The sequence below is a fragment of the Oncorhynchus nerka genome, linkage group LG8 (assembly GCF_034236695.1).
Source record: "Oncorhynchus nerka isolate Pitt River linkage group LG8, Oner_Uvic_2.0, whole genome shotgun sequence".
Lineage (NCBI taxonomy): Eukaryota > Metazoa > Chordata > Actinopteri > Salmoniformes > Salmonidae > Oncorhynchus > Oncorhynchus nerka.
In genome coordinates this window covers 29,981,826-30,004,402 of record NC_088403.1, presented here as the reverse complement: position 1 = coordinate 30,004,402, position 22,577 = coordinate 29,981,826, and the positions used below count along the sequence as shown (strand labels likewise).

At 45.5% G+C, this 22,577-nt stretch overlaps 1 protein-coding gene across 3 annotated transcripts in view; it reads right to left on the bottom strand.

Annotated features, from left to right (window-relative positions):
* The window catches only part of LOC115133817 (coiled-coil domain-containing protein 136-like), a 65,928-nt gene that overhangs the window by 9,651 nt on the left and 33,700 nt on the right, over nucleotides 1-22,577 (bottom strand). For all 3 annotated transcript variants that reach the window (XR_010464534.1, XM_029667296.2, XM_065021663.1), the window contains exons 3-6: nucleotides 7,749-8,066; nucleotides 7,248-7,322; nucleotides 5,066-5,365; nucleotides 2,285-2,402 (exon numbers count right to left, since the gene is read on the bottom strand). Coding sequence is in view for 2 of the 3 variants with exons in the window: in XM_029667296.2 (XP_029523156.1) it covers nucleotides 2,285-2,402; nucleotides 5,066-5,365; nucleotides 7,248-7,322; nucleotides 7,749-8,066 (811 nt within the window). In the remaining variant the exon portion in view is untranslated. The remainder of the gene's footprint in view (nucleotides 1-2,284; nucleotides 2,403-5,065; nucleotides 5,366-7,247; nucleotides 7,323-7,748; nucleotides 8,067-22,577) is intronic.

Below are 22,577 nucleotides of genomic sequence, written 5' to 3'. Positions count from 1 at the left end.
AGAGCAGAGAGTGGAGGGTTTATAGGGAACTGTGTCAAGCATGTTATGTAAGAATGCAGTACTCACTGAGTATTGAGCTCTTTGACGTGCCACTGTCAGCAGCAGGACGTTAGCCCTCTGGATGGGTGTGTGTACCATGGAGAGATCGGCTATGAAATAGTGTGTGTGTGTGTGTGTCTGTCTCGGTGTGTGTGTATGTGTGTGTGTTTGTGAGAGGTCAGTGTCTGTGTGTTGGAGGTACTGGGCTATGGCTGGAGGTAGGAGGTAGACTGCTAATTGCCTAATACTTAGCCTCCCTCTTTAGTTGTAAATTATTCATATTCACCAGTAGACTCGTCTATTGGGGAAGAACACTTTTACTGATATGTCAGTCCTCCAAGGTATTGCCATTTCGATGCATGTATACTACTGTTGGCCAGTAGGGGGCATTAGACTTGTTCACTTCGCACTGGGACTATATGCGATCCTGCACCTGTGTGTTCTCATTATTGAGAGAACTTTGGCTTCGTTCTCCTGTTTCATCCCCCCCAAATTGTCACCTTTATTTAACCAGGTAGGCAAGTTGAGAACAAGTTCTCATTTACAATTGCGACCTGGCCAAGATAAAGCAAAGCAGTTCGACACATACAACAACACAGAGTTACACATGGAGTAAAACAAACATACTATAATGAAACAGCAGGGAGCAGGTTTCGAACTCTCGACCTTCGAGCCCGAGGTCCGGCGCGCTATCGACTGTGCCGCAAAAGCATGCTCGAGCGGCAGAGTAGATTTCCGCGCTTATAAACCCAGGGTCGTTACAATACAGTCAATAATACAGTAGAAACATAAGTCTATATACAATGTGAGCATTTATCCTGTGTAACAGGTCAGTTCAGTGCAAAAATACACTGAATAGGACAATATAGCTTTGTAACTTGCCTGTTGAAGTGAATGTAATGGTTTTGAACAACATAGTAATTGCATAACTTGGTACTAGACAAAAAGCGCATGTCAAGTGTGAAATGTAATGATGGCGGTGCATTCCTTTGATCGAGAAAAAAAAGAGTTGTTAACTGGGTAAGACACGCCTGACAATGTCCTGACAATGTCCAAAGGGTTTAGAGAATTTAATGTTGTAACTGTGATGTTTAAGAACCTTGTAATTGTTGTACTATAAATGTTAGAAAAGCAGTTTTTGGCTAGCTCCGGTCAGCTTTTGGCTAGCTCCGGTCAGTTGGTTGCTAGCTCCGGTCAGTTGGTTGCTAGCTCCGATTAGTTTTTGGCTAGCTCCGGTTAGCTGTTGCTAGCTCCGGTCAGTTGGTTGCTAGCTCCGATTAGTTTTTGGCTAGCTCCGGTTAGCTGTTGCTAGCTCCGGTCAGTTGGTTGCTAGCTTCAGTTAGTGATATGGTAGCTTGTTCAGTCATTTTCCAATAATTAACATGAATCTCATTTGCAATATTCTTGTTTTTCTATTAACCTTTCTTACACGGAGTGAATGTATTTTGAGCATGGGTATAAAAGAACTTCTAATGAGTTATACCACCTTAAAGGCTTGCATCTTTTAGAGTCTCCTATGGGGCTATGGTGGGCAACAATCAACCACATAATTATAATCTAAACAGGTGAATTAAGTTAAGCGTAAATGTGTTTGGGGTATAAATGTAAAGAATTTGAAGATGTGAATTGGATTGAAATGTAATATTTTTGATGTATGTTTGATATGTGTATGAACGAATATGTCAGGGGTTTATGAGACAGATTATTAAATACACCTTAACAACAACAAAAAACGTTGAAATACAACGAAAAGACAGAAAAAGACGATTTGCCCTTGAGAGAATGTTGAATAAAATCATCGAGAGAACCTTTGAAAGAGAAGCCACGTTCTCCTGTTTCATAATTTATCCTGTGCTACAGGAACTATTATCTGCTGCACCAGTCCCAAAACTGGGACCTATAACACACACACACACACCTCCTAGGTATGTTACAGGGTGTATACTGTAGGAACGAGATCACACTCTCACACATCCAGACGACCAAGGAAGAAATGTCTTTGGGATAGAGATGGAAGAGACAAAGGCTTTAAAAAGCCTCTTACGTATACCTGTGTGATCTTGTCTTATCTGTGGACTTGACAGCTTGTTACTGATACATCAAACCCCAGACAAAAAGTTATGATAGATGATCTGCAGACAATAAACAGACGGTAGGTTTGTAGAGCAATGTGGGGGTCCCCAGACATAGAGAGCCTGTGACTAATTGGTCGGCACCTTGTTCGACAGGCGGCTCGGCCACTCACCCGGCTCGCTGCTGCTGTAGCTGCTGCAGTTTGTGGCTCAGCTGTTTGTTTTCGTCCTTCAGGGTCTGACACTCGTCTGAAATCGCATGACACTCCGCCGTCAGCTGGCTTACCTCACCTGGAACACACACACACACACACACGTACACAGGGTCACATGAGTGTGTGCTGTTTTGTCTTGGGTGTGTGTTGGGGTGGGAAAGTTGACGCACTGAACCATGTTAACAATAAGTAGTCACGGTAACAGATTCCACAGGAAAGGGTGTGATATGGCGAGGAAGGTAGTTGAGGTTTTGAACAACACTGGTTCCACCATGGCCCTGTAACATATTAGTTTAGATAGAGTCCTGAAATGTGTTCAGGTGTAACAGAGTTAAGAACGTGACGTAAGCTCACTCCACAGCGAGCATAAAATGTCTGCCAAAAAAAGCTATCCAATTAGTGTTTGCGAACAGAGGTTCACTAGATCGAGACTGGTATGAAACAGGGACAGTGGAGGATGCTACATTATACTGTTAGCAACACACAGACGTTGGTTGAGAGGCTCAATCCTCCCCTGGATGAAGGTGGTCAATGAGTGTGGGAGAGTTGAGGATGAAGTCTGAAAATAACCAAGTATAAGCTTACCTTTAAACACGACAGCACTATAGTGCCAAAGAGCTCCTCTTACAGGTGTTATAATTAGGAATGTTGTTTGTAATGTTGCTGGGCAGCGTGTGTTTACGTGTGTATACCTAAACGTGTGCACGTGTGTGTACACCTGAAAGTGTGTATGTGTGGGTGGCTATGAGAGAGGTTGCCACTTCTTGTTCAAGATCCTGATTTATGGCTATAATAATAGCCTACTGTGTTTATGTGACTGGGTGAGGTACAGTACACTTAGACCCACCACTGTATCTTGAGCACAATCTCATTGACCCTTTCTGAATCCCTGCTTTCCTTTACTTTTACAGTCCTAATTCTGTCTCAATACCACCTTCTCCCCCGCTCCCTCTCCCTTTTCTTTCCTCCCTCTCTTTTCTTCCCTCTTTCTCTCTCTGGCATTAGCCCTGCTGTTACACAGGCTAATGAAAGTCATGCACAGGCTGGAGATGCACGAGGATAGAGTACTGTGAACTGCCAATATAATACAGGTCACACACAGAGAGAGAGAGAGAGAGCCTTTGATCGAGTAACCCTGTGTTACTCATTCTGCTAGATAATATGTTATGTCACCATTATACTGAATACATAAAGTAGGGAGAGAAGAAACCAGAAGAGGTTTACAACACTGAGGAGGAATGGCCAGGGGGGAGAGAGACAGAGACAGAGAGAGAGAGAGCCTTTGATCAAGTAACCCTGTGTTACTCATTCTGCTAGATAATATGTTATGTCACCATTATACTGAATGCATAAAGTAGGGAGAGAAGAAACCAGAAGAGGTTTACAACACTGAGGAGGAATGGCCAGGGGGGAGAGAGAGAGAGAGACAGAGACGGAGAGAGAGAGCGCGCAGTACCCAGGCTCTCTTCTGAAAATAACCAATTGAAAAAAGCAGCCCTGGAAAAATATGGGACTTTAACTAATTTATATCTACTATTGTGTAGGGCAGAGTTGTTTTTCTACTTATTAGCATTCAATTCAAATAAAGGAGGAGCAGCCGTAACAAATGAGCACATCGAGACAGAGAGCACAGTAGAACTTTTAAAAGCTTTCGCCTGCTTTCTGGACTTGAGGGGTTTCAACATTAGAGTGTTTGAAGGAGGAATCAGTTTTCAGTCTGCATCATCCCTACAGAGGCCAAGACAGATTGCGATCCTCATTTTCTCCGAAACAGTTTGTTACTCATCAGGTTGAATTTATTTTTATTGGCCTCTTTTATTTAGTCTGGGGAAACCCATCGAGACCAACGTCTCATTTTCAGCACAACAATAAAACAATAGAGAAATGATCACTCTAACAAAGATTTTTTTTTTTTTTTTTACTTTTACAAAAACTACAAATTACAACTTTCAACATTACAACCACAACAATCTCTTCATTCACTCAAAACAACTGCAACTCTCATTCAACACATCTAATACTCGAGCCATAAACTACCCTGGTGGCACCAGAGAGTCAAGAGGTAAGGAGTTCTGCAGCCTATCCAACAATGTGGGGCATTAAAACTGAAAGGGGATCTACCTAGATCGTTACGGACTAGCGGAACCACGAGAGAATCAACCCATCAAACTGAAACAGGGGCTGTTGGCTTTCCTCCCTCTTGTTTGAGTGCACACGGTGGTGCTGTGTCATTACCATACTTTCCTAACAGTATAGGTGCGACACCTTGAACTCTCCATGCGTGACTTCACCAATAACCCTGAGCCTGCGATCAATAACACCAATAAATCCTCTAAACATTGCCGAAGTGTGTTTTAATGGAGAGGCCTAAAGACAAATCTGGAAACCCTGGAGTCACGATGATGACTCCCAGACTGTCTCGTATTTACCCATAGTTCTCTGCTGCTAAGAAGGCCTCTCTGCCAACTGGACCTGTTGAGTCTATTGGATCCGGCCTACAGTTTTAACTGGATCATATTACTGTGCATACTGACGGAGATTTTCCTCATCACTGATTGGTTTCCATTGCTTCAGTGTTATGTATGGAGTGGTGTACTGGATGGGCAGGGAATGTGTGTGGAATGGTTGTGTTTTGAGTTTGTGTAAGGGGTTTAAGCAGTGTTGCAGCTTGTGTGGTGTTGTAGTGGTTAGTAGTTTGGGTTAGATGCAGGGTTAGTGCAGTATATAGTATGATAGTACCGTCAGTCTCTCCCTCCCTCCTCATGCTCTTCATACTGATTTCAGCCCGCAGGGTGGTGATCTCCAGCTCATACTCCTGGGCCGTGGTACAGAGACGCTGCAGCTCGGCCCTCAGACGACACAGCTCCTCCTGCAGGGAGGCGATGTCGTTCTCCCTCTCCGCTGCTGCCTCCTCCCCCGCCTGCTGCAGAACCAGCACCTCCTCCTGGGCAGACCTCAGCTCCTCCTGCACCTCCCCCAGCTCACTCTCCTTCTCCTCCTCCAGAGAGTCCATCTCCTCCTGGACTGAACGCAGCTGAGCTAGAGGGGGAAGGAAAGGGGAGAAGAGAATAGAAGAGGAGAGGAGAGTTCATGTCAATCTGTAAATCAGAAAAGACAAGCAATGTTGACTTGTACTCTGTCAAGGACCTTTCATTTCAGGAAGGTCTGGTAAACACTCTAGTGAACATGTCCTGGCTGCAAAGAGCAGACACAAGAGCTGAATGAGCCAGGGATATGGGGAGGAGAGTGAAGAGGGAGAAGGCAGAGTAGAGGGACAAGGGCATTCGCTCTGGTCTGGGCTTTCTATCTCTAAAGTAGAACCCCTGTCGCCTCACCTCTCCTCATTAATCACACACACACACATACTTGACTTTTAAAGTGAAGAGAGACTGATGTGTTTACAAAGACATGGCCAGAGCTCAAGAGGCCATGGCTATATGGCAGTGTCTGCAGACCAGCTCTCTTACCACACACTGCACAGAGGAACCACACACCTAGATTACTTCTTGGACCACAACATTACGAAGATGTACAGTCTGGGCAGTTCTGGCTCAGACAAAGCTACTTACTTACTTAGTTATAGTGTGAGGTACAGTATAGTATTGTACTGGACATAGGCTTGTCCTGGGTTAGGGACAAAAGGCATCTGGGCTCACCAGAGCAAGAGGGCAATTCTTGAGCAGTTGTACAATACGTTCACACACAATACGTTCACATTCTCCTCTTGAGAACTTTCCTTAAGGGAACATCAATCCCCTTCTGCCTTAATGTTTGTGTAAGGGGTTTAAGCAGTGTTGCAGCTTGTGGCCTCTCTCTGATGTCACATGGCATTCTGCCTTGGGGTTGCCGTTACGTGGAGTGCACCATGTACGGAGAGTTCTCTCCCTCTCTCTCTCCTTCTCCCTCACTGTAGATGGGAAACACTGGCGTCGTGTGTGTACAACAGCAGAATAACAAAGCCAAATGAGCTAAGACAAACTACCCCTACCTCGACCCCCCCCCACCCCCAGTCTGCATTCCAATAGGAGTCATGTGGTGAGTGTCACTGCAAGGGGGGAGTGCTGTGCTCCCTCTCACCCCCCCACGCACCCTTACACTCAGTCACCTACATGACCCCATGTTTATCCAAATGCTGAGCCTGGAGACTGAGCATCTTCTCCTAAGGTAGTGACATCATGACAAGGCCTCTATGTCGTCTGGAGCCACTGTCCTTCCTGTAACTAATGATGTCTGGTGCACAGAATGAAATAGAACAGAGTAGTAATATATGGATTTCTATGGTCTGGTGTCTCTCTGGTCACGTGACATCATTCATACGGTGGCCATCAAGTCTCCTGAGGTTGAGCACCATTGAGATTTCAGCCAATCATGGAGCTATACCAGACGTCTTGCCAAGCAGACAAATTCTGTGAATACAGTCTAAGATTGGTAATTGGCACTAGATAAGCCTGTCATTTTAGACCATATAACTATGGTGGGACTAAGTCATAAGAGAATAGATATAGTGTCATATTCAGCTATGTGTATTGGAACCCTATAGCGCTTTTAATATTGACTCTACTTGGAACAATTTATTATAAAACTTTTGTTTAAACCCTATAGCATTGTCAAGTGATGGGGACAGTACAAATAGACAGAGAAGGATATTGTGTCCAATCCATGTATCTCTTAAAGTTGTCCTCTCTCCACTATCATGAGACCCTACTAGGAGACAAAGAGTGGGGGGATCATTTAAAAGTTATGTTCATCTATAAAAGTTATGTTTATTGTTAACTTTTCCTCAGCCAATACACTATTTCATGAGACAGTAGGGGAAGATAATGGTGCTGTGCTCATTTATCAGAAGTGGAGACAGGAGAGGTTGTGTATAAGGGTGTGTGCATGTCTGTGTGGGTGCATACACGCTTGCGTGCGTGTCTACCTTGCAGTCTCTGGATCTGTCTGGTAAAGCTCTCTGCCTGGTGAGCACTAGCCAGACGCTCATCTTCCAACAGACCTGAGACAGAGGAAAGAAGGAGCGAGGGGAGGAAGAGAATGGGGGGATATGAGAGGAGGAAATGTACAAGAGGAGGGAGAGAAAGGCGGAGGAGAGGAGGAACAAAGTGAGTATGCATGTGAGTCAGCAGAATGGACCATGGGGGAGTTGGGGGCAGGGACAACTGGCACAAGAACCATGACAGCTGAGCAATAGGACCTCACAACCCTCTCACAACCCAGCCGTGATGTCACAATGAACTAAACACCCAGCATGCAATCATGGCTACAGCTGTCACACACAGTCTCACACACACAGGCACACAGACATTCACTCACACTCACTCACTCAGACACACACAATTCCACACACTAACACAAATACAGTCACACTCAGACACAAACTCTTCACTCACACACACACTCAAACTCACAAACAGCAACTCACCCTGGATCTCCATGAAGCTCTCTTCATGTTGTTGAGACACCTCCCTGGCCTCCTCCAGCTCCAACACCAGCTGCAACACCTGGGACTTCAACTCCTCCAAATCATCCTCCTCTAACATTCCTCCTTCCACCTCCTCCTCCTCCACTTTCACCTCCTTCTCCTCTCCCTGGTCCTCCTGCTGGCCCTTCTCTCCGTTCCCCACCTCCACCTCCTTCCCTTTCTCCTCCTTCTCATCGTTCTCCTCCAGGGTCTCCCTCTCTTTGGCCGTCAGCATGTCCACAATGCCAGGCCTCTCCACCTTCAGGTCACATATGTCATCTAGAGAGAGAGGGATGGGGGAAAGGAGAGATAAAGATAGATAGTGTGTGAGAGAGAGAGAATTACTACCTCGGTAAACAGCTTAGTTTGCAAACTCCTTTCATACAGAGGTCTGTATTGGCCTACAAAGTAGTAGCAGTATTTCTTAACACATTGACCGCTCTTCGTATTATACCTCCTGGTGTTTGCAAGCTGAGAGGCAGCTGTGGTTCAACCCCCCACCTCATTGCTTGTCTAGGCTTTGAGTCTCTTACCCCAACCCCCTGACCCCCAGCCCCCACTCCACCTGCTGCCCCCCGGTATGATCCTCACCTGGTGTCCACAGAGACCCCCCACAGACTTCCCACACACACTCGTTCTTGCCCACACAGTCCACCACCTGAGATTGCTGTCATCAAACCAAGCAGAAGACTGCTGAGCATCTATTCAAGTAGTGTTACCTGTTCTACAGAGCCATCTAGTGGGGAAACAGTGGAACAGTCAGAGAAACTCAGAGGAACTCAAAACACTCAATACACTCTATGGAGCTATATGTGTCTCTTTAGAATCATCTAAAATAATGCTGAGTCAGGCGAAGAAAGAATGTTTCTTTTCATACACTTGAGTCATTGCTTATGCAATATTTGAGGTAGACTGCTTTCCATGTTAAAGAAATGATAGAAATCACAAGGACAAAAACTCAGAGTGCGAGAGAGAGACAGAGAGGGAGAGAGAGTCAGAGAGAGACAGAGACAGAGTCAGAGAGAGAGAGCGAGACACTCTCACTCTCTCTCTTGCAGTGCATGCTGGGAGTTTTTTGGAGTTTGAGTGTTTGGTGTGGAGGTTTCCGTCCTAACTAACTTGATTATTTTCTGGTCTTTTCTTTCAATTTTATTTTTCTATGGTGGAGGGTTAATGTAATATTTGTTTTAGTGGTATCCACAGTTTTTTCAAAGTTAGGGCTAATTTGGTTGGTAGGCTAATTGTTTGCGGAATATTTGTAAGGGATGTGTTGGTGTGAATTTCACCTCTCTCTACCTCATGGACAAGAGTGGTAGTTGCAAATTTGCCTCCGTTTATTACGGATGACCAAATCAGGAAAGAGCTGAGTAGTTTTTGTAAGTTTGCTAGCGGTTTTCGTGTACTGTCAGCAGGCTTTCAGGCAGATGCCGTTAAGCACGTTGTTTCATTCCGGAGGCAAGTGTTTATGTTTCTGAACAACAATGAGCAACAACTAAATGTGCATTTTAAAGTGAGGCACGGGGAGGGGCTCTATGCAGGGTTTGCCAGCACAGATAGTCTACGGTGTTTTGAGTATGGGGATTTGGGGCATAAGAGCTTTGCGTGCCCACATAAAGCCCATAGACAAGGTGAGGGTACAAGCGCCAGTGGGGGAAATCGAGATCAAAGTGCAGGGGGTAATGAGATGCAGACAGCAGAAGCTGGGCCTAGTCATGCCAGGGAAGGTGGTGTAGATGAGGCTGGGCCTAGTCAGGCTAGAGATGATGGTGTAGATGAGGCTGGGCCTAGTCAGGCTATGGATGGTGGGGTAGCTGAGGCTGGGTCTAGTCAGGCTATGAATGATGGTGTAGATAAGGCTGGGCCTAGTCAGGCTAGAAATGGTGGGGTAGCTGAGGCTGGGTCTAGTCAGGCTATGGATGGTGGTGTAGCGGGGTCTGGGTCTAGTCAGGCTAGAGATGGTGGGGTAATGGAGGCTGGGTCTAGTCAGGCTAGAGATGGTGGGGTAATGGAGGCTGGGTCTAGTCAGGCTAGAGATGGTGGGGAAGCGGAGGCTGGGTCTAGTCAGGCTAGAGATGGTGGGGTAGCTGAGGCTGGGCCTAGTTATGCTATGGAGGGTGGTGTAGATTATTCTGGACCTAGTTATGCTATGGGGGGTGGTGTAGATGATGCTGGGTTTAGTCAGGTTATTCTAGTGGATGAGGAGAGTATAGTGGGGAAGTGTAAGAGATTAGGGGGGGAGGAGGAGGGTGTCAAGCGGAAAAGGGAAAAGGGTGTGGTTAAAGGCACCATGGAATGTTTGCCTGTTGCTGTGGGTGATGCCCTGACCAGAGAGAAAGGGCAGGTGGTCAGGGTGGGAGATGGAGATGAGGAGGAAAGTGAGTCTGAGGAAGAGGATGAGGAGTTATTTTTTTCAGACTCCTCTTCAATGGGCCCGGAGCTGACAGCCAGTCAAGCAGAGGGGTCTAAGTACACGTTGAGAGAATTGACAAGGTTCCTGAATGAGACTAAGGGGAAAAAAGTTCATCTTGAGGCTTTTTTTCTGATCCAAGTTTGTAAGATCAGTACAACATGCTATGAAAAATGAGGGGCATGGTGTCCTCTCACCCAGGAAACGGTTTAGGTTGAGGAAGTGGGTCACAACAGTGTGTAAAGGTTTACCTTCCGACACTGTTTAGATGTATACTGGGGCTTTTTGAGCTTTGCTATTGGTCTCTTTCTCTGCTGGCTTTTCTCCCACTTCTTATGGAGACTCTTTGGGTAGGCTCGCTCAATATAAATGGCGCCGGAGATGCGGGAAAGAGGAGTGTGTTGGGTGAATATGTAAAACAAAAAAAAGTACAGGTGTTGTTTCTGCAGGAGACGCATAGTGATGTGTTGAATGAAGTCGATTGGCTCTGGTGGAAAGGGGCAAGTGTGTTGAGCCATGGGACAAATCCTAGTGCAGGGGTGGCAGTCCTTTTTGCACCGGGGCTGTCTGTAAAACGTTGCTCCTCAAAGGAGGTGTGTAAAGGTAGACTGCTTGTTGTTAAAGCAGAAATTAACAACATGGGTTTTGTCTTTATAAATGTGTATGCGCCTAACACAGGGAGAGAAAGATGGGTTCTATTTGGGAGCCTTAGACAGGAACTCTCACAGGTGGCGCCTGAGGAGACGCTGGTGGTCGGAGGGGGCAGGAACTGTACAATGGATTTTATGAAAGACAGAAATGGGGAAGAGCCTCATTCAGTGTCAGTGGGAGTGTTAAGGGATGTCATTAATCAGTTCGACCTAGTGGATGTTTGGAGAACTAAACATCCAAACACAAGACAGTATACATGGGTGAAGGTTTTTGGGGCTAGGGTGAGTGCAGCCCGACTTGATCGGTTATACGTGTCTAGGAATCGGAGCAATAGGCTGCTGGGTGCTACCATTCTCCCGGTGGGGTTTTCGGATCATCACATAACCATGGCTCAGCTGTCTATTTCACCAGGGCCCCGGCAGGCATCTTATTTGAAGTTCAATGTAAAGCTCCTACAAGATGCCACTTTTTGCTCAGGTTTCCAGAACTTTTGGGAAAGGTAGGGGCAGTGAAGAGAGGAGTATGAGTCTCTGAGTCAATGGTGGGATGTGGGGAAAGTCCAAATTCTGCTTTTCTGTCAACAGTACACAGCTCTCTCATCCTCAGAGGCTAGGAGAGTAATAGGGGAACTAGAGCGTTGTATTAGTGAGATAGAGGTAGAGATGGTGGGGCAAGGCAATGTAGGCCTCCAGGCTAACTTAGCCAAATTACATAGGGACCTGGGCATTTTTTTCCAGGTTAAAGCAAAGGGAGCACTTGTAAGAGCTAGGTTCTCCATGCTCAAGGAGATGGATGCTCCCAGCTCCTTCTTCTTTGGTTTGGAAAGACCAAAGTGAAGCCAAGGGCATGCATTGTCTACGGCTGTCTGGTGGGCGGGTGACCTCTGTGGTGGGTGAGATGCGGCTGTCTGATGGGCGGGTGACCTCTGTGGTGGGGGAGATGTGGGAGTGGTCTGTGGAGTTTTATACTGAGTTGTATAGGGCAGAAGTGTGTGATTCTATGTGTGCTCAAGTCTTGTTCGCAGTACTCCCTAAGCTCTCTCTGGCACAGAGGGATGAAATGGACATTCCTCTGGAAGAGGCCGTAACCCAGATGTCCCCCGGTCGTGCACCGGGGGTCGATGGACTCCCAGTGGAGTTTTATAAAATATTCTGGGGAATAATTGGACAGGATTTTTTTGCGTGTTGCGTGAATGCGTCGGGCGGCTCTGACTCTCCCGCCCAAAAAGCGGGGACTTGTGTGAACTTAAGAACTGGAGGCCTGTGGCATTACTCTGTGCGGACTACAAGATATTTGCCAAAGTCCTCTCTAACAGACTGAAGTCCCATTTGGACTCGATAGTACATAAGGACCAAACATATTGTGTACCGGGACGCTCAATCACGGACAACTTGTTCTTAATCAGGGACATGTTGGACTTGTCGAGAGATTCTAATGTGAACTTTGGACTGGTCTCTTTGGATCAAGAGAAGGCTTTTGATAGAGTGGACCATGAGTATGGGTATGGTCCACAATGTGATGTCTGTGTTTGGGTTTGGGAAGAGTGTTTTGACATGTGTGAAGCTGTTGTATGCTGGGGCGTCATGTATGGTCAAGGTGGGAGGGGGGCTCAGTAGGCCAGTCTGGGTGAGACGGGGCATTAGACGAGGATGCCCTCTATCGGGGCAGTTATACACACTAGCCATTGAGCCTTTTATAGGACTGCTACGCAGGAGACTGCAGGGAGTGTGCTGACAGGAATGGATGTGGTGAAAGGCATAGCAGTGTCAGCATATGCAGATGATGTTTCTGTGATGGTCAGGGATGATCAGGATATGCAGGCACTAGAGACCAGTCTGAAGGTGTACAAGGGAGCTTTATCAGCTAAGGTAAACTGGGGCAAGAGCAAAGCTCTGTTATGTGGGGCATGGGGGGATGGGGCTCCTCCTCTGCTTCCAGGGGATTTGCAGTGGGGTTGTGAAGGGCTTAAAGTATTGGGGGTGTACCTGGGCTCGGAGAAGTGGGTAAGGAAGAACTGGGAGGGGCTGTCTCAGGCAGTGGTGTCAAGACTGGCCAGGTGGAGGTGGCTCATGTCCCAAGTGTCATATAGAGGGAGGCTCCTGATCATTAACAACCTGGTGGCATCTTCCCTGTGGCATAAACTGTCTGTCCTCAATCCCCAGACCTGCAACGCAAGCTGGTGGATTTCTTCTGCTCGGGCCATCACTGGCTGAAGGCAGCAGTGTTGTACATGATCGTTCACGAAGGAGGACAGGGCCTGGTGGAACTGGAGAGCAGGGTGGCTGCTTTCCGGCTGAAGGCGGTGCAGAGACTGCTGTACCATGCTGATGTTGGCTGGAGGGAGCCAGCATGCGCGCTGCTGAGGAGAGCTGGCGGATAAGGGTTGGACCAGCAGCTGTTCCTCATGAAGCTGGAGAGGCTGAGTACAGCAGGTCTCTCAGATTTTTACTCTGCAATGCTGAGGGCCTGGCAGCTGCTAAGGCCCATATGAGAAGGGGGTGTGGAGCCACAACCCAGCCATCCCTTTGAGATCGGTTCAGTCGGCCACCCTGCAGAGGCAACTGATGGCAGGGGGTTCACAAAGGCTGGGTGACCTGAGACTGCTGGGAGAGGAGGGGTGGAAAAGCCCGGAAGTCTTGGCACAACAAACAGGAATAACATCTCTTAGGCTGCTGGAGAGATTCCTGGAGGATGTCCAGGAGGCACTGTCTGAGCCGGTAAGAGGGATGTTTGAGCGGCCAAATGGAGAGGGGCCACCAATGTTTCTGCCACTGCAGGTGAGGCAGAGACTGGAGACTGGCAAGAGGGTCTGGAGGACTTGTTAGATTTTAACCCTCCGAGCCTGGGGGAGTTTGAGGATGTGGGAGGTAAAGCCCTCTACAGCCTCTGCTTTAAGGTTAGGAACATTAGAAGCCTAACAGGAGTGAAGGCACATCAGTGGCAGGGGGTATGTGGGGCAGAGAGTATGGTGGGTTTTAGGTGGAGGGGGCTCTACAAACCCCCAGTACCAAAGAGGTCAGGGGACCTCCAGTGGAGGGTTCTTCATGGAGCCCTGGCCACTAACAGCTGGTTGGCACGGGTTGAACCAGGAATCAGGCAGGGGTGTCTTTTCTGTAAAATGAAAGAAACTGTGATTCATGTGTTTTCTGTGTGCACCAGGTTAATGCCTTTAATGTTGGAATGTCTGTGTGAGAGGTTGGGGGTGATTTTTACTGTTGGGATGTTTATAATGGGATTATAATGGGATACAGGTATTCGAGTAAAGAACAAACAGTCTCTCTCAGACAGAAAGTGTCTCCTTCCTGAGAGTGTCTCCTTCCTCAGCCTGATGGTCCCGTGGTGTTTATACTTGCGTACTATTGTTTGTACAGATGAACGTGGTCCCTTCAGGCTTTTGGAAATTGCTCCCAAGGATGAACCAGACTTGTGGAGGTCTACAATTTTATTCTGAGGTCTTCGCTGATTTCTTTTGATTTTCCCATGGTGTCAGGCAAAGAGGCATTGAGTTTGAAGGTAGACCTTGAAATACATCCACAGGTACACCTCTAATTGACTCAAATTATGTCAATTAGCCTATCGGAAGCTTCTGAAGCCATGACATCATTTTCTGGAATTTTCCAAGCTGTTTAAAGGCACAGTCAACTTAGTGTATATAAACTTCCGACCCACTGGAATTGTGATACAGTGGATTATAAGTGAAATAATCTGTCTGTAAACAATTGTTGGAAAAATGACTTGTCATATAGAAAGTAGATGTTTTTACCGACTTGCCAAAATGATAGTTTGTTATTAACAAGAAATCTGTGGAGTGGTTGAAAAACAAGGTTTTAATGACTCCAACCTGACTTCAACTGTACATCATGGCTGACAGGTGCTGTTTCTATATATATTTCTATATCCCGTTCTCATCCCTCTCACACACTTCCTCTCAATTAAATTAAATTCAAGGGGCTTTATTGGAATGGGAAACATATTGCCAAAGCAAGTGAAGTAGATACTAAACCAAAGAGAAATTAACAATAAAAAAATGAACAGTAAACATTACACTCACAGAAGTTCCAAAAGAATAAAGACATTTCAAATGTCATATTATGTGTATATACAGTGTTGTAACAATGTGCAAATCGTTAAAGTACAAAAGGGAAAATAAATAAACATATCGATTCTATTTACAATGGTGTTTGTTCTTCACTAGTTGCCCTTTTCTTGTGGCAACAGGTCACAAATCGTGATGCTGTGATGGCACACTGGTATTTCACCCAGTAGGTATGGGAGTTTATCAAAATCGGGTTTGTTTTTCGAATTCTTTGTGAATCTGTGGGAAATATGTATCTCGAATACGGTCATACATTTGGCAGGAGGTTAGAAAGTGCAGCTCACTTTCCACCTCATTTAACGTCTCTTTTCTGGATTTTGATAATTAGCGGGTATCGGCCTAATTCTGATCTTCATACATTATTTGGTGTTCTACGTTGTACATGGAGGATATTTTTGCAGAATTCTGCATGCAGAGTCTCAATTGGGTGTTTGTCCCATTTTGTGAATTATTGGTTGGTGAGCAGACCCCAGACCTCGCAACCATAAAGGGCAAAGTGTTCTATACAGTGAGGGAAAAAAGTATTTGATCCCCTGCTGATTTTGTACGTTTGCCCACTGACAAAGAAATGATCAGTCTATAATTTTAATGGTAGGTTTATTTGAACAGTGAGAGACAAAATAACAACAACAAAAATCCAGAAAAAGGCATGTCAAAAATGTTATAAATTGATTTGCATTTTAATGAGGGAAATAAGTATTTGACCCCCTCTCAATCAGAAAGATTTCTGGCTCCCAGGTGTCTTTTATACAGGTAACGAGCTGAGATTAGGAGCACACTCTTAAAGGGAGTGCTCCTAATCTCAGTTTGTTACCTGTATAAAAGACACCTGTCCACAGAAGCAATCAATCAATCAGAGTCCAAACTCTCCACCATGGCCAAGACCAAAGAGCTCTCCAAGGATGTCAGGGACAAGATTGTAGACCTACACAAGGCTGGAATGGGCTACAAGACCATTGCCAAGCAGCTTGTTGAGAAGTTGACAACAGTTGGTGCGATTATTCGCAAATGGAAGAAACACAAAAGAACTGTCAATCTCCCTCGGCCTGGGGCTCCATGCAAAATCTCACCTCGTGGAGTTGCAATGATCATGAGAACGGTGAGGAATCAGCCCAGAACTACACGGGAGGATCTTGTCAATGATCTCAAGGCAGCTGGGACCATAGTCACCAAGAAAACAATTGGTAACACACTACGCCGTGAAGAACTGAAATGCTGCAGCGCCCGCAATGTCCGCCTGCTCAAGAAAGCACATATACATGCCTGTCTGCAGTTTGCCAATGAACATCTGAATGATTCAGAGGACATCTGGGTGAAAGTGTTGTGGTCAGATGAGACCAAAATGGAGCTCTTTGGCATCAACTCAACTCGCCGTGTTTGGAGGAGGAGGAATGCTGCCTATGAGCCCAAGAACACCATCCCCACCGTCAAACATGGATGTGGAAACATTATGCTTTGGGGGTGTTTTTCTGCTAAGGGGACAGGACAACTTCACCGCATCAAAGGGACGATGGACGGGGCCATGTACCATCAAATCTTGGGTGAGAACCTCCTTCCCTCAGCCAGGGCATTGAAAATGGGTCTTGGATGGGTATTCCAGCATGTAAATGACCCAAAACACACGGCCAAGGCAATAAAGGAGTAGCTCAAGAAGAAGCACATTAAGGTCCTGGAGTGGCCTAGCCAGTCTCCAGACCTTAATCCCATAGAAAATCTGTGGAGGGAGCTGAAGGTTCGAGTTGCCAAATGTTAATGACTTGGAGAAGAGCTGCAAAGAGGAGTGGGACAAAATCCCTCCTGAGATGTATGCAAAACCTGGTGGCCAACTACAAGAAACGTCTGACCTCTGTGGTTGCCAACAAGGGTTTTGCCACCAAGTACTAAGTCATGTTTTGCAGAGGGGTCAAATACTTATTTTCCTCATTAAAATGCTAATCAATTTATAACATTTTTTTGTTGTTATTCTGTCTCTCACTGTTCAAATAAACCTACCATTAAAATTATAGACGGATCATTTCTTTGTCAGTGGGCAAACGTTCAAATTCAGCAGGGGATCAAATACTTTTTTCCCTCATTGTAACTGATTCAAGATTTTTTTTAGCCAGATCCTAATTGGTAAGTCGAATTTTATGTTCCTTTTGAAGGCATAGAAGGCCCTTCCTGCCTTGTCTCTCAGATCGTTCACAGCTTTGTGGAAGTTACCTGTGGCGCTGATGTTTAGGCCAAGGTATGCATGGTTTTGTGTGTGCTCTAGGGCAACGGTGTCTAGATGGAATTGGTATTTGTGGTCCTGGCGACTGGACCTTTTTTGGAACACCATTTTTTTGGTCTTACTAAGATTTTCTGTCAGGGCCCAGGTCTGACAGAATCTGTGCAGAAGATCTAGTTGCTGCTGTAGGCCCTCCTTGGTTGGTGACAGAAGCACCAGATCATCAGCAAAGAGTAGACATTTGACTTCAGATTCTAGTAGGGTGAGGCCGGGTGCTGCAGACTGTTCTAGTGCCCTCGCCAATCCGTTAATGTATATGTTGAGGAGTGTGGGGCTTAAGCTGCATTCCTGTCTCACCCCACGTCCCTGTGGGAGGAAATGTGTGTTTTTTGCCTATTTTAATTTGTTGACTTGTTTGTGCACATGGATTTTATGTCATGTGTTTTTCCACCAACACCACTATCCATTCATTTATATAGCAGACATTCATGCCAAATTGAATCAAAGGCTTTTTTTTAAATCAACAAAGCATGAGAAGGCTTTGATTTTGTTTTGGTTTGTTTGTTTGTTTGTCAATTAGCCTGTGCAGGGTGAATATGTGATTTTCAATTACATTGAGATGATTTCTGATGTGCTGTTCCTTCTTTTTCCGTAGTGTATTTCTGTATTGTTTTAGGGATTCACAACAGACTCAGGCTTTCTGGGTCAATACCTTTTTGGTTGGACAGGTTCCTCAATTTCTTTCTTAGGTTTTTGCATTCTTCATCAAACCATTTGTCATTGTTGTTCATTTTCTTCAGTTTTCTGTTGTCACGTTCTGACCTTTATTCCTTTGTTTAGTCTTTATTTAGTATGGTCAGGGTAAGAGTTGGGGTGGGCAGTCTTTGTTAGTTTTTCTATATTTTCTATTTCTGTGTTTGGCCTGATATGGTTCTCAATCAGAGGCTGCTGTCTATCGTTGTCCCTGATTGAGAACCATATTTAGGTAGCCTGTTTTCCTTAGTGTTTTGTGGGTGGTTATTTTCAGTCTTTGTGTGTCTGCACCAGATAGAACTGTTTCGGTTGTCACTTTGTTGTTTTGTATTTTTTAAGTGTTCAGTTGTTTATTAAAAAGATGAACACTAACAACGCTGCGCTTTGGTCCTCTCCTTCTTCCACCCAAGACAGCCGTTACATCTGTTTGTAATTTTTTTATTTGATAGGGAAGCTGAAAGGTCAAATATAACGTTTAGATTTTCTACTGACAAGTTTAAATATTCGCTATTACAGTGGAACGTTTTGTCCAGGAAGTTGTCTAAAAGGGATTGAATTTGTTGTCTAATTGCTTTTTGGTAGGTTTCCACACAATATTCCTTCCATCTGTAGCATTTCTTAATATTACTCAGTTCCTTTGGCTTTGATGCCTCATGATTGAGTATTGCTCTGTTCAAGTAGACTGTGATTTTGCTGTGATCTGATAGGGGTGTCAGTGGGCTGACTGAATGCTCTGAGAGACTCTGGGTAGAGGTCAATAAAGTAGTCTTCAGTACTGCCAAGAGATGAGCTATAGGTGTAGCTACCATAGGAGTCCCCTCGTAGGCTACCATTGACTATGTACATACCCAGCGTGCAACAGAGACGCAAGAGTTGTGACCCGTTTTTGTTGGTTATGGGGGAGGGAATGCTGTCACCTCCAGGCAGGTGTTTGTCCCCATGTGTGCTGAGGGTGTCAAGTTCTGGTCCAGTTCTGTCATTTAGGTCATCACAGACTAGTACATGTCCCTGGGCCTGGAAATGATTGATTTACCCCTCCAGGATGGAGAAGCTGTCTTCATTAAAGTATGGAGATTCTAGTGGGGGAATATAGATAGATATAGGGGCGACAGGGTAGCCTTGTGGTTAACGCGTTGGACTAGTAACTGAAAGGTTGCAAGATCGAATCCCCGAACTGACAAGGTAAAAATCTGTCGTTCTGCCCATGAACAAGGCAGTTAACCCCACTGTTCATAGGCCATCATTGAACATAAGAATGTGTTCTTAACTGACTTGCCTAGTTAAATAAAAGGTAAAATAAAGATAGCACACAGGAGGATGTTTTTCTCTGTTAAGATCATTTCCTGTCACACCCTGATCTGTTTCACCTGTCCCCGTTATTGTCTCCACCCCCTCCAGGTGTCGCTTGTTTTCCCCAGTGTATTTATCCCTGTGTTTCCTGTCTCTCTGTGCCAGTTCGTCTTGTATGTTTCCAAGTCAACCAATGTTTTTCCCGTTCTCCTGCTTTTGCCAATTCTCCTTTTTCTAGTCCTCCCGGTTTTGACCCTTGCCTGTTTCTGGACTCTGTACCCGCCCGCCTGACCATTCTGCCTGCCTTGACCACGAGCCTGTCTGCCACTCTGTACCTCCTGGACTGATCTGGTTTTGACCTTTTTGCCTGTCCACAACCATTCTCTTGTCTGCTCCTTTTGGATTAATAAACATAAGACTCCAACCATCTGTCTCCTGTGTTTGCATTTGGGTCTCGCCTTGTGCCTTGATATTTCATTTTGAATTTCTAGCCAAATGTAAAATATTCCTGTTTCGATTCATTTAATAGAGTGAATTAGGTCTGCTCTATATCAAATTAGCAGAGCCAGTGGGTCCGTCTTCTCTATATCAGGTTTCTTGTAGGATGACAATGTCTGTATTTCTGATTGATGGCAGATGACCTCAGGCCTTGGATATTCCAGGATGAGATAGTGAAGGCTTTGTGTCCCATAAAGTGTCCAATGTTGTTGGTTGTGTGGTTTGGCATCAGGCCAGTAAGTGTGAGCAGAGCCTGCTGAGCATCTGGTACATGCCATTGGCTTCGGCTAGTGTAAGATGGGGTGGGGGTTGGGCCTGTTTACCCGCTCACGGCCTGGGTCCTCTTTGCGGAAGTGGGGGCCATGGGGTGGGCAGGAGGGGCATAGGTCTGATCTGAAGGGGCCTACATGGGGTGTGGGCATGGTTGACTTGGGGGTGTTGATTGGTTGGGGTGGGGATGTGGCTGGTGTTGTGGTCTGGATTGTAGGTCCTCTCGGCCTGGGTCCTCTATGTGTAGGTCCGGGGGGGTCCCGCAGGTCTGGGAGAGTGTCTTGCTGGTCTGGGCGGGGTGTCTATTGATCTGTTGCTCCTGTGTGAGGTGTTGGGGCTGCGTTTGAGAGCGATGGCCTTTAGGGTCCGGGCAAAGGTGGGCACTGCTGCCTTGTATAGTTGGACCTGGTCATAGAAGCTGTTCAAGTCCAGGGTGGAGTGGTGGGCCAGGTAAACATTTGGTTTTGAGGCACAGTCACGGGAAATACTTGCATTTACCTGCTGTATGGTAGCAGGTTGGAAGTCTTTTCGTGGTAGCAGAGTGGAGATGTGCATTGGGGAAAGTAGAATAAGCTTTTTCAATCACTCTCTTGAGTGCTGTGGCCACCCTTTCCTGCTGGGCTCTCAGGTCATTTGTGCCTGTGTGTTTTATTATGTGGCTGGGTGATCCTAGTTGGTCCTCAGACAGAAGGTCTAGGGTGCGCTGGGTGTTTGGACACCAGAGTTTAGACACACTGTATTTGGGAAAATGTTTTTTTTTTTTCTTGTATATATTTCCCATTTGAGTCCATAAGGAGTACAATCTGTGTCTTGTGTATGTCCTCAGTGGGTGTGGGCGTGTTGTCAGGAGGGCTATCAGGGTGGCTGACGGGGGGTGCTTAGGTTCTTCATTTGTCTGTCCCGCTGTGATTTCGACGCTGTGGTCAGGGGTGGACTGTTCTGCTGTGGTGTCGAGACTTTTGACGGAAGCTGAGGTGGGCTGTTCTGCTGGCTCTCCTCAGGGGTGGCCACCTCTCTAGTGGGTTGTTCTCTGTCACACGCCATCCCCCTCACACTCTCCTCCAGCAGTCTGATCCTCTCCAGTGCTCTGTTCTTCTCTTGCTCCTGCTTCTTCTCCTGGAGATATTGTCTCATTTACAGTCCAGAGTGCAGATATGTCTCTCTCCAGCTCTCCGGGTCTGGTTAAGGGGGTGTTGTTGTGCTGGACTGTTGTCTGGGTCTGTGCTGACTGGAGTGTAATCACCTGCTGTTCCAGCTCCACCTGCCTTACCTCCAGCTGGGTGAATTTATCCTTAATTTCAAGCTAGCATTAAACTTATCTTATAAAAAACAATCAATCAACGACTGTCGTTGCTCCAATGTGTACTTAACCATAAACATCAATGCCTTTATTAAAATCAATACACAAGTATATATTTTTAAACCTGCATATTTAGCTAAAATAAATCCAGGTTAGCAGGCAATATTAACCAGGTGAAATTGTGTCACTTCTCTTGCGTTCATTGCACGCAGAGTCAGGGTATCTGCAACAGTTTGGGCGGCCTGGCTCTTTGCAAACTAATTTGCCAGAATTTTACGTAATTATGACGTAACATTGAAGGTTGTGCAATGTAACAGGAATATTTAGACTCATGGATGCCACCCGTTAGATAAAATACGGAACGGAATAAACGTTTTGTTTTCGAGGTGATAGTTTCTGGATTTTACCGAAGGCTCGTATTTCTGTGTGTTTATTATAGTTAAGTCTATGATTTGATATTTGATAGAGCAGTCTGGATGAGGGGTGGTAGGCAGCAGCAGGCTCGTAATAGTCAAAGGTATATGGTTTAGAGAGAAATAGTCGACATGTTATAATTCCTGTAATAACTTGCGGCTGAACTTGAAAGGGGTTCCTTTGTTATTTTACCGTTCATGTCTTCCATAGAGAATGTCTTGATCTACTTCAAATAAGGTCTGTGTTTCATGCTTAAACCACCTTGGCGTTTTGATACCCGTGTAAATCTCACTAGGATAAGGTAACGTTTGTCAAAATATTTTCATAAATCCACTCTACAAAAAAAAATGATCTTCACTTATATTTAGCCAATATTGATCAGAGTTACCTTGTCCTATGGATATCTACAGTTATAAAATTGGCAAGGTGGTGTAAGCCTACACGTAACACAGACCTTATTTTAAGTGAATCTAAAAATATCCTATGGAATAAATGAATGAAGGAACCGCTTTTCAGATTTTGCTAGAAGGTGTCATGGGAATTATGACTCGCACTTTGGTAGTCAATTCTTACCATGTCCATTATTAAAATAGGATTTCCTGCATATAGGAATTTACAACAATTTAAAACATTTTTTTTTTTCAACATTCATCACAGGTAACATAAACTCTATTTTTATTCAAACAGTTGAGAGTATTTGTCTCCTAAGCAGACTCTTCGATATCATTGTCACTTCAGAGCTGTGTGTGTGTTTTACAGATGGCAGAGAAAAGCAGAGCACAAGTGTGGGACTATTACATGGAATTGGCACCAGGGAAAGCAAGGTGTCTTATTTGTGATAAAGATGTAAGCATGGGGTCAGCAACGGCTAAATCAAACAATACCACCAACCTGTGGAATCA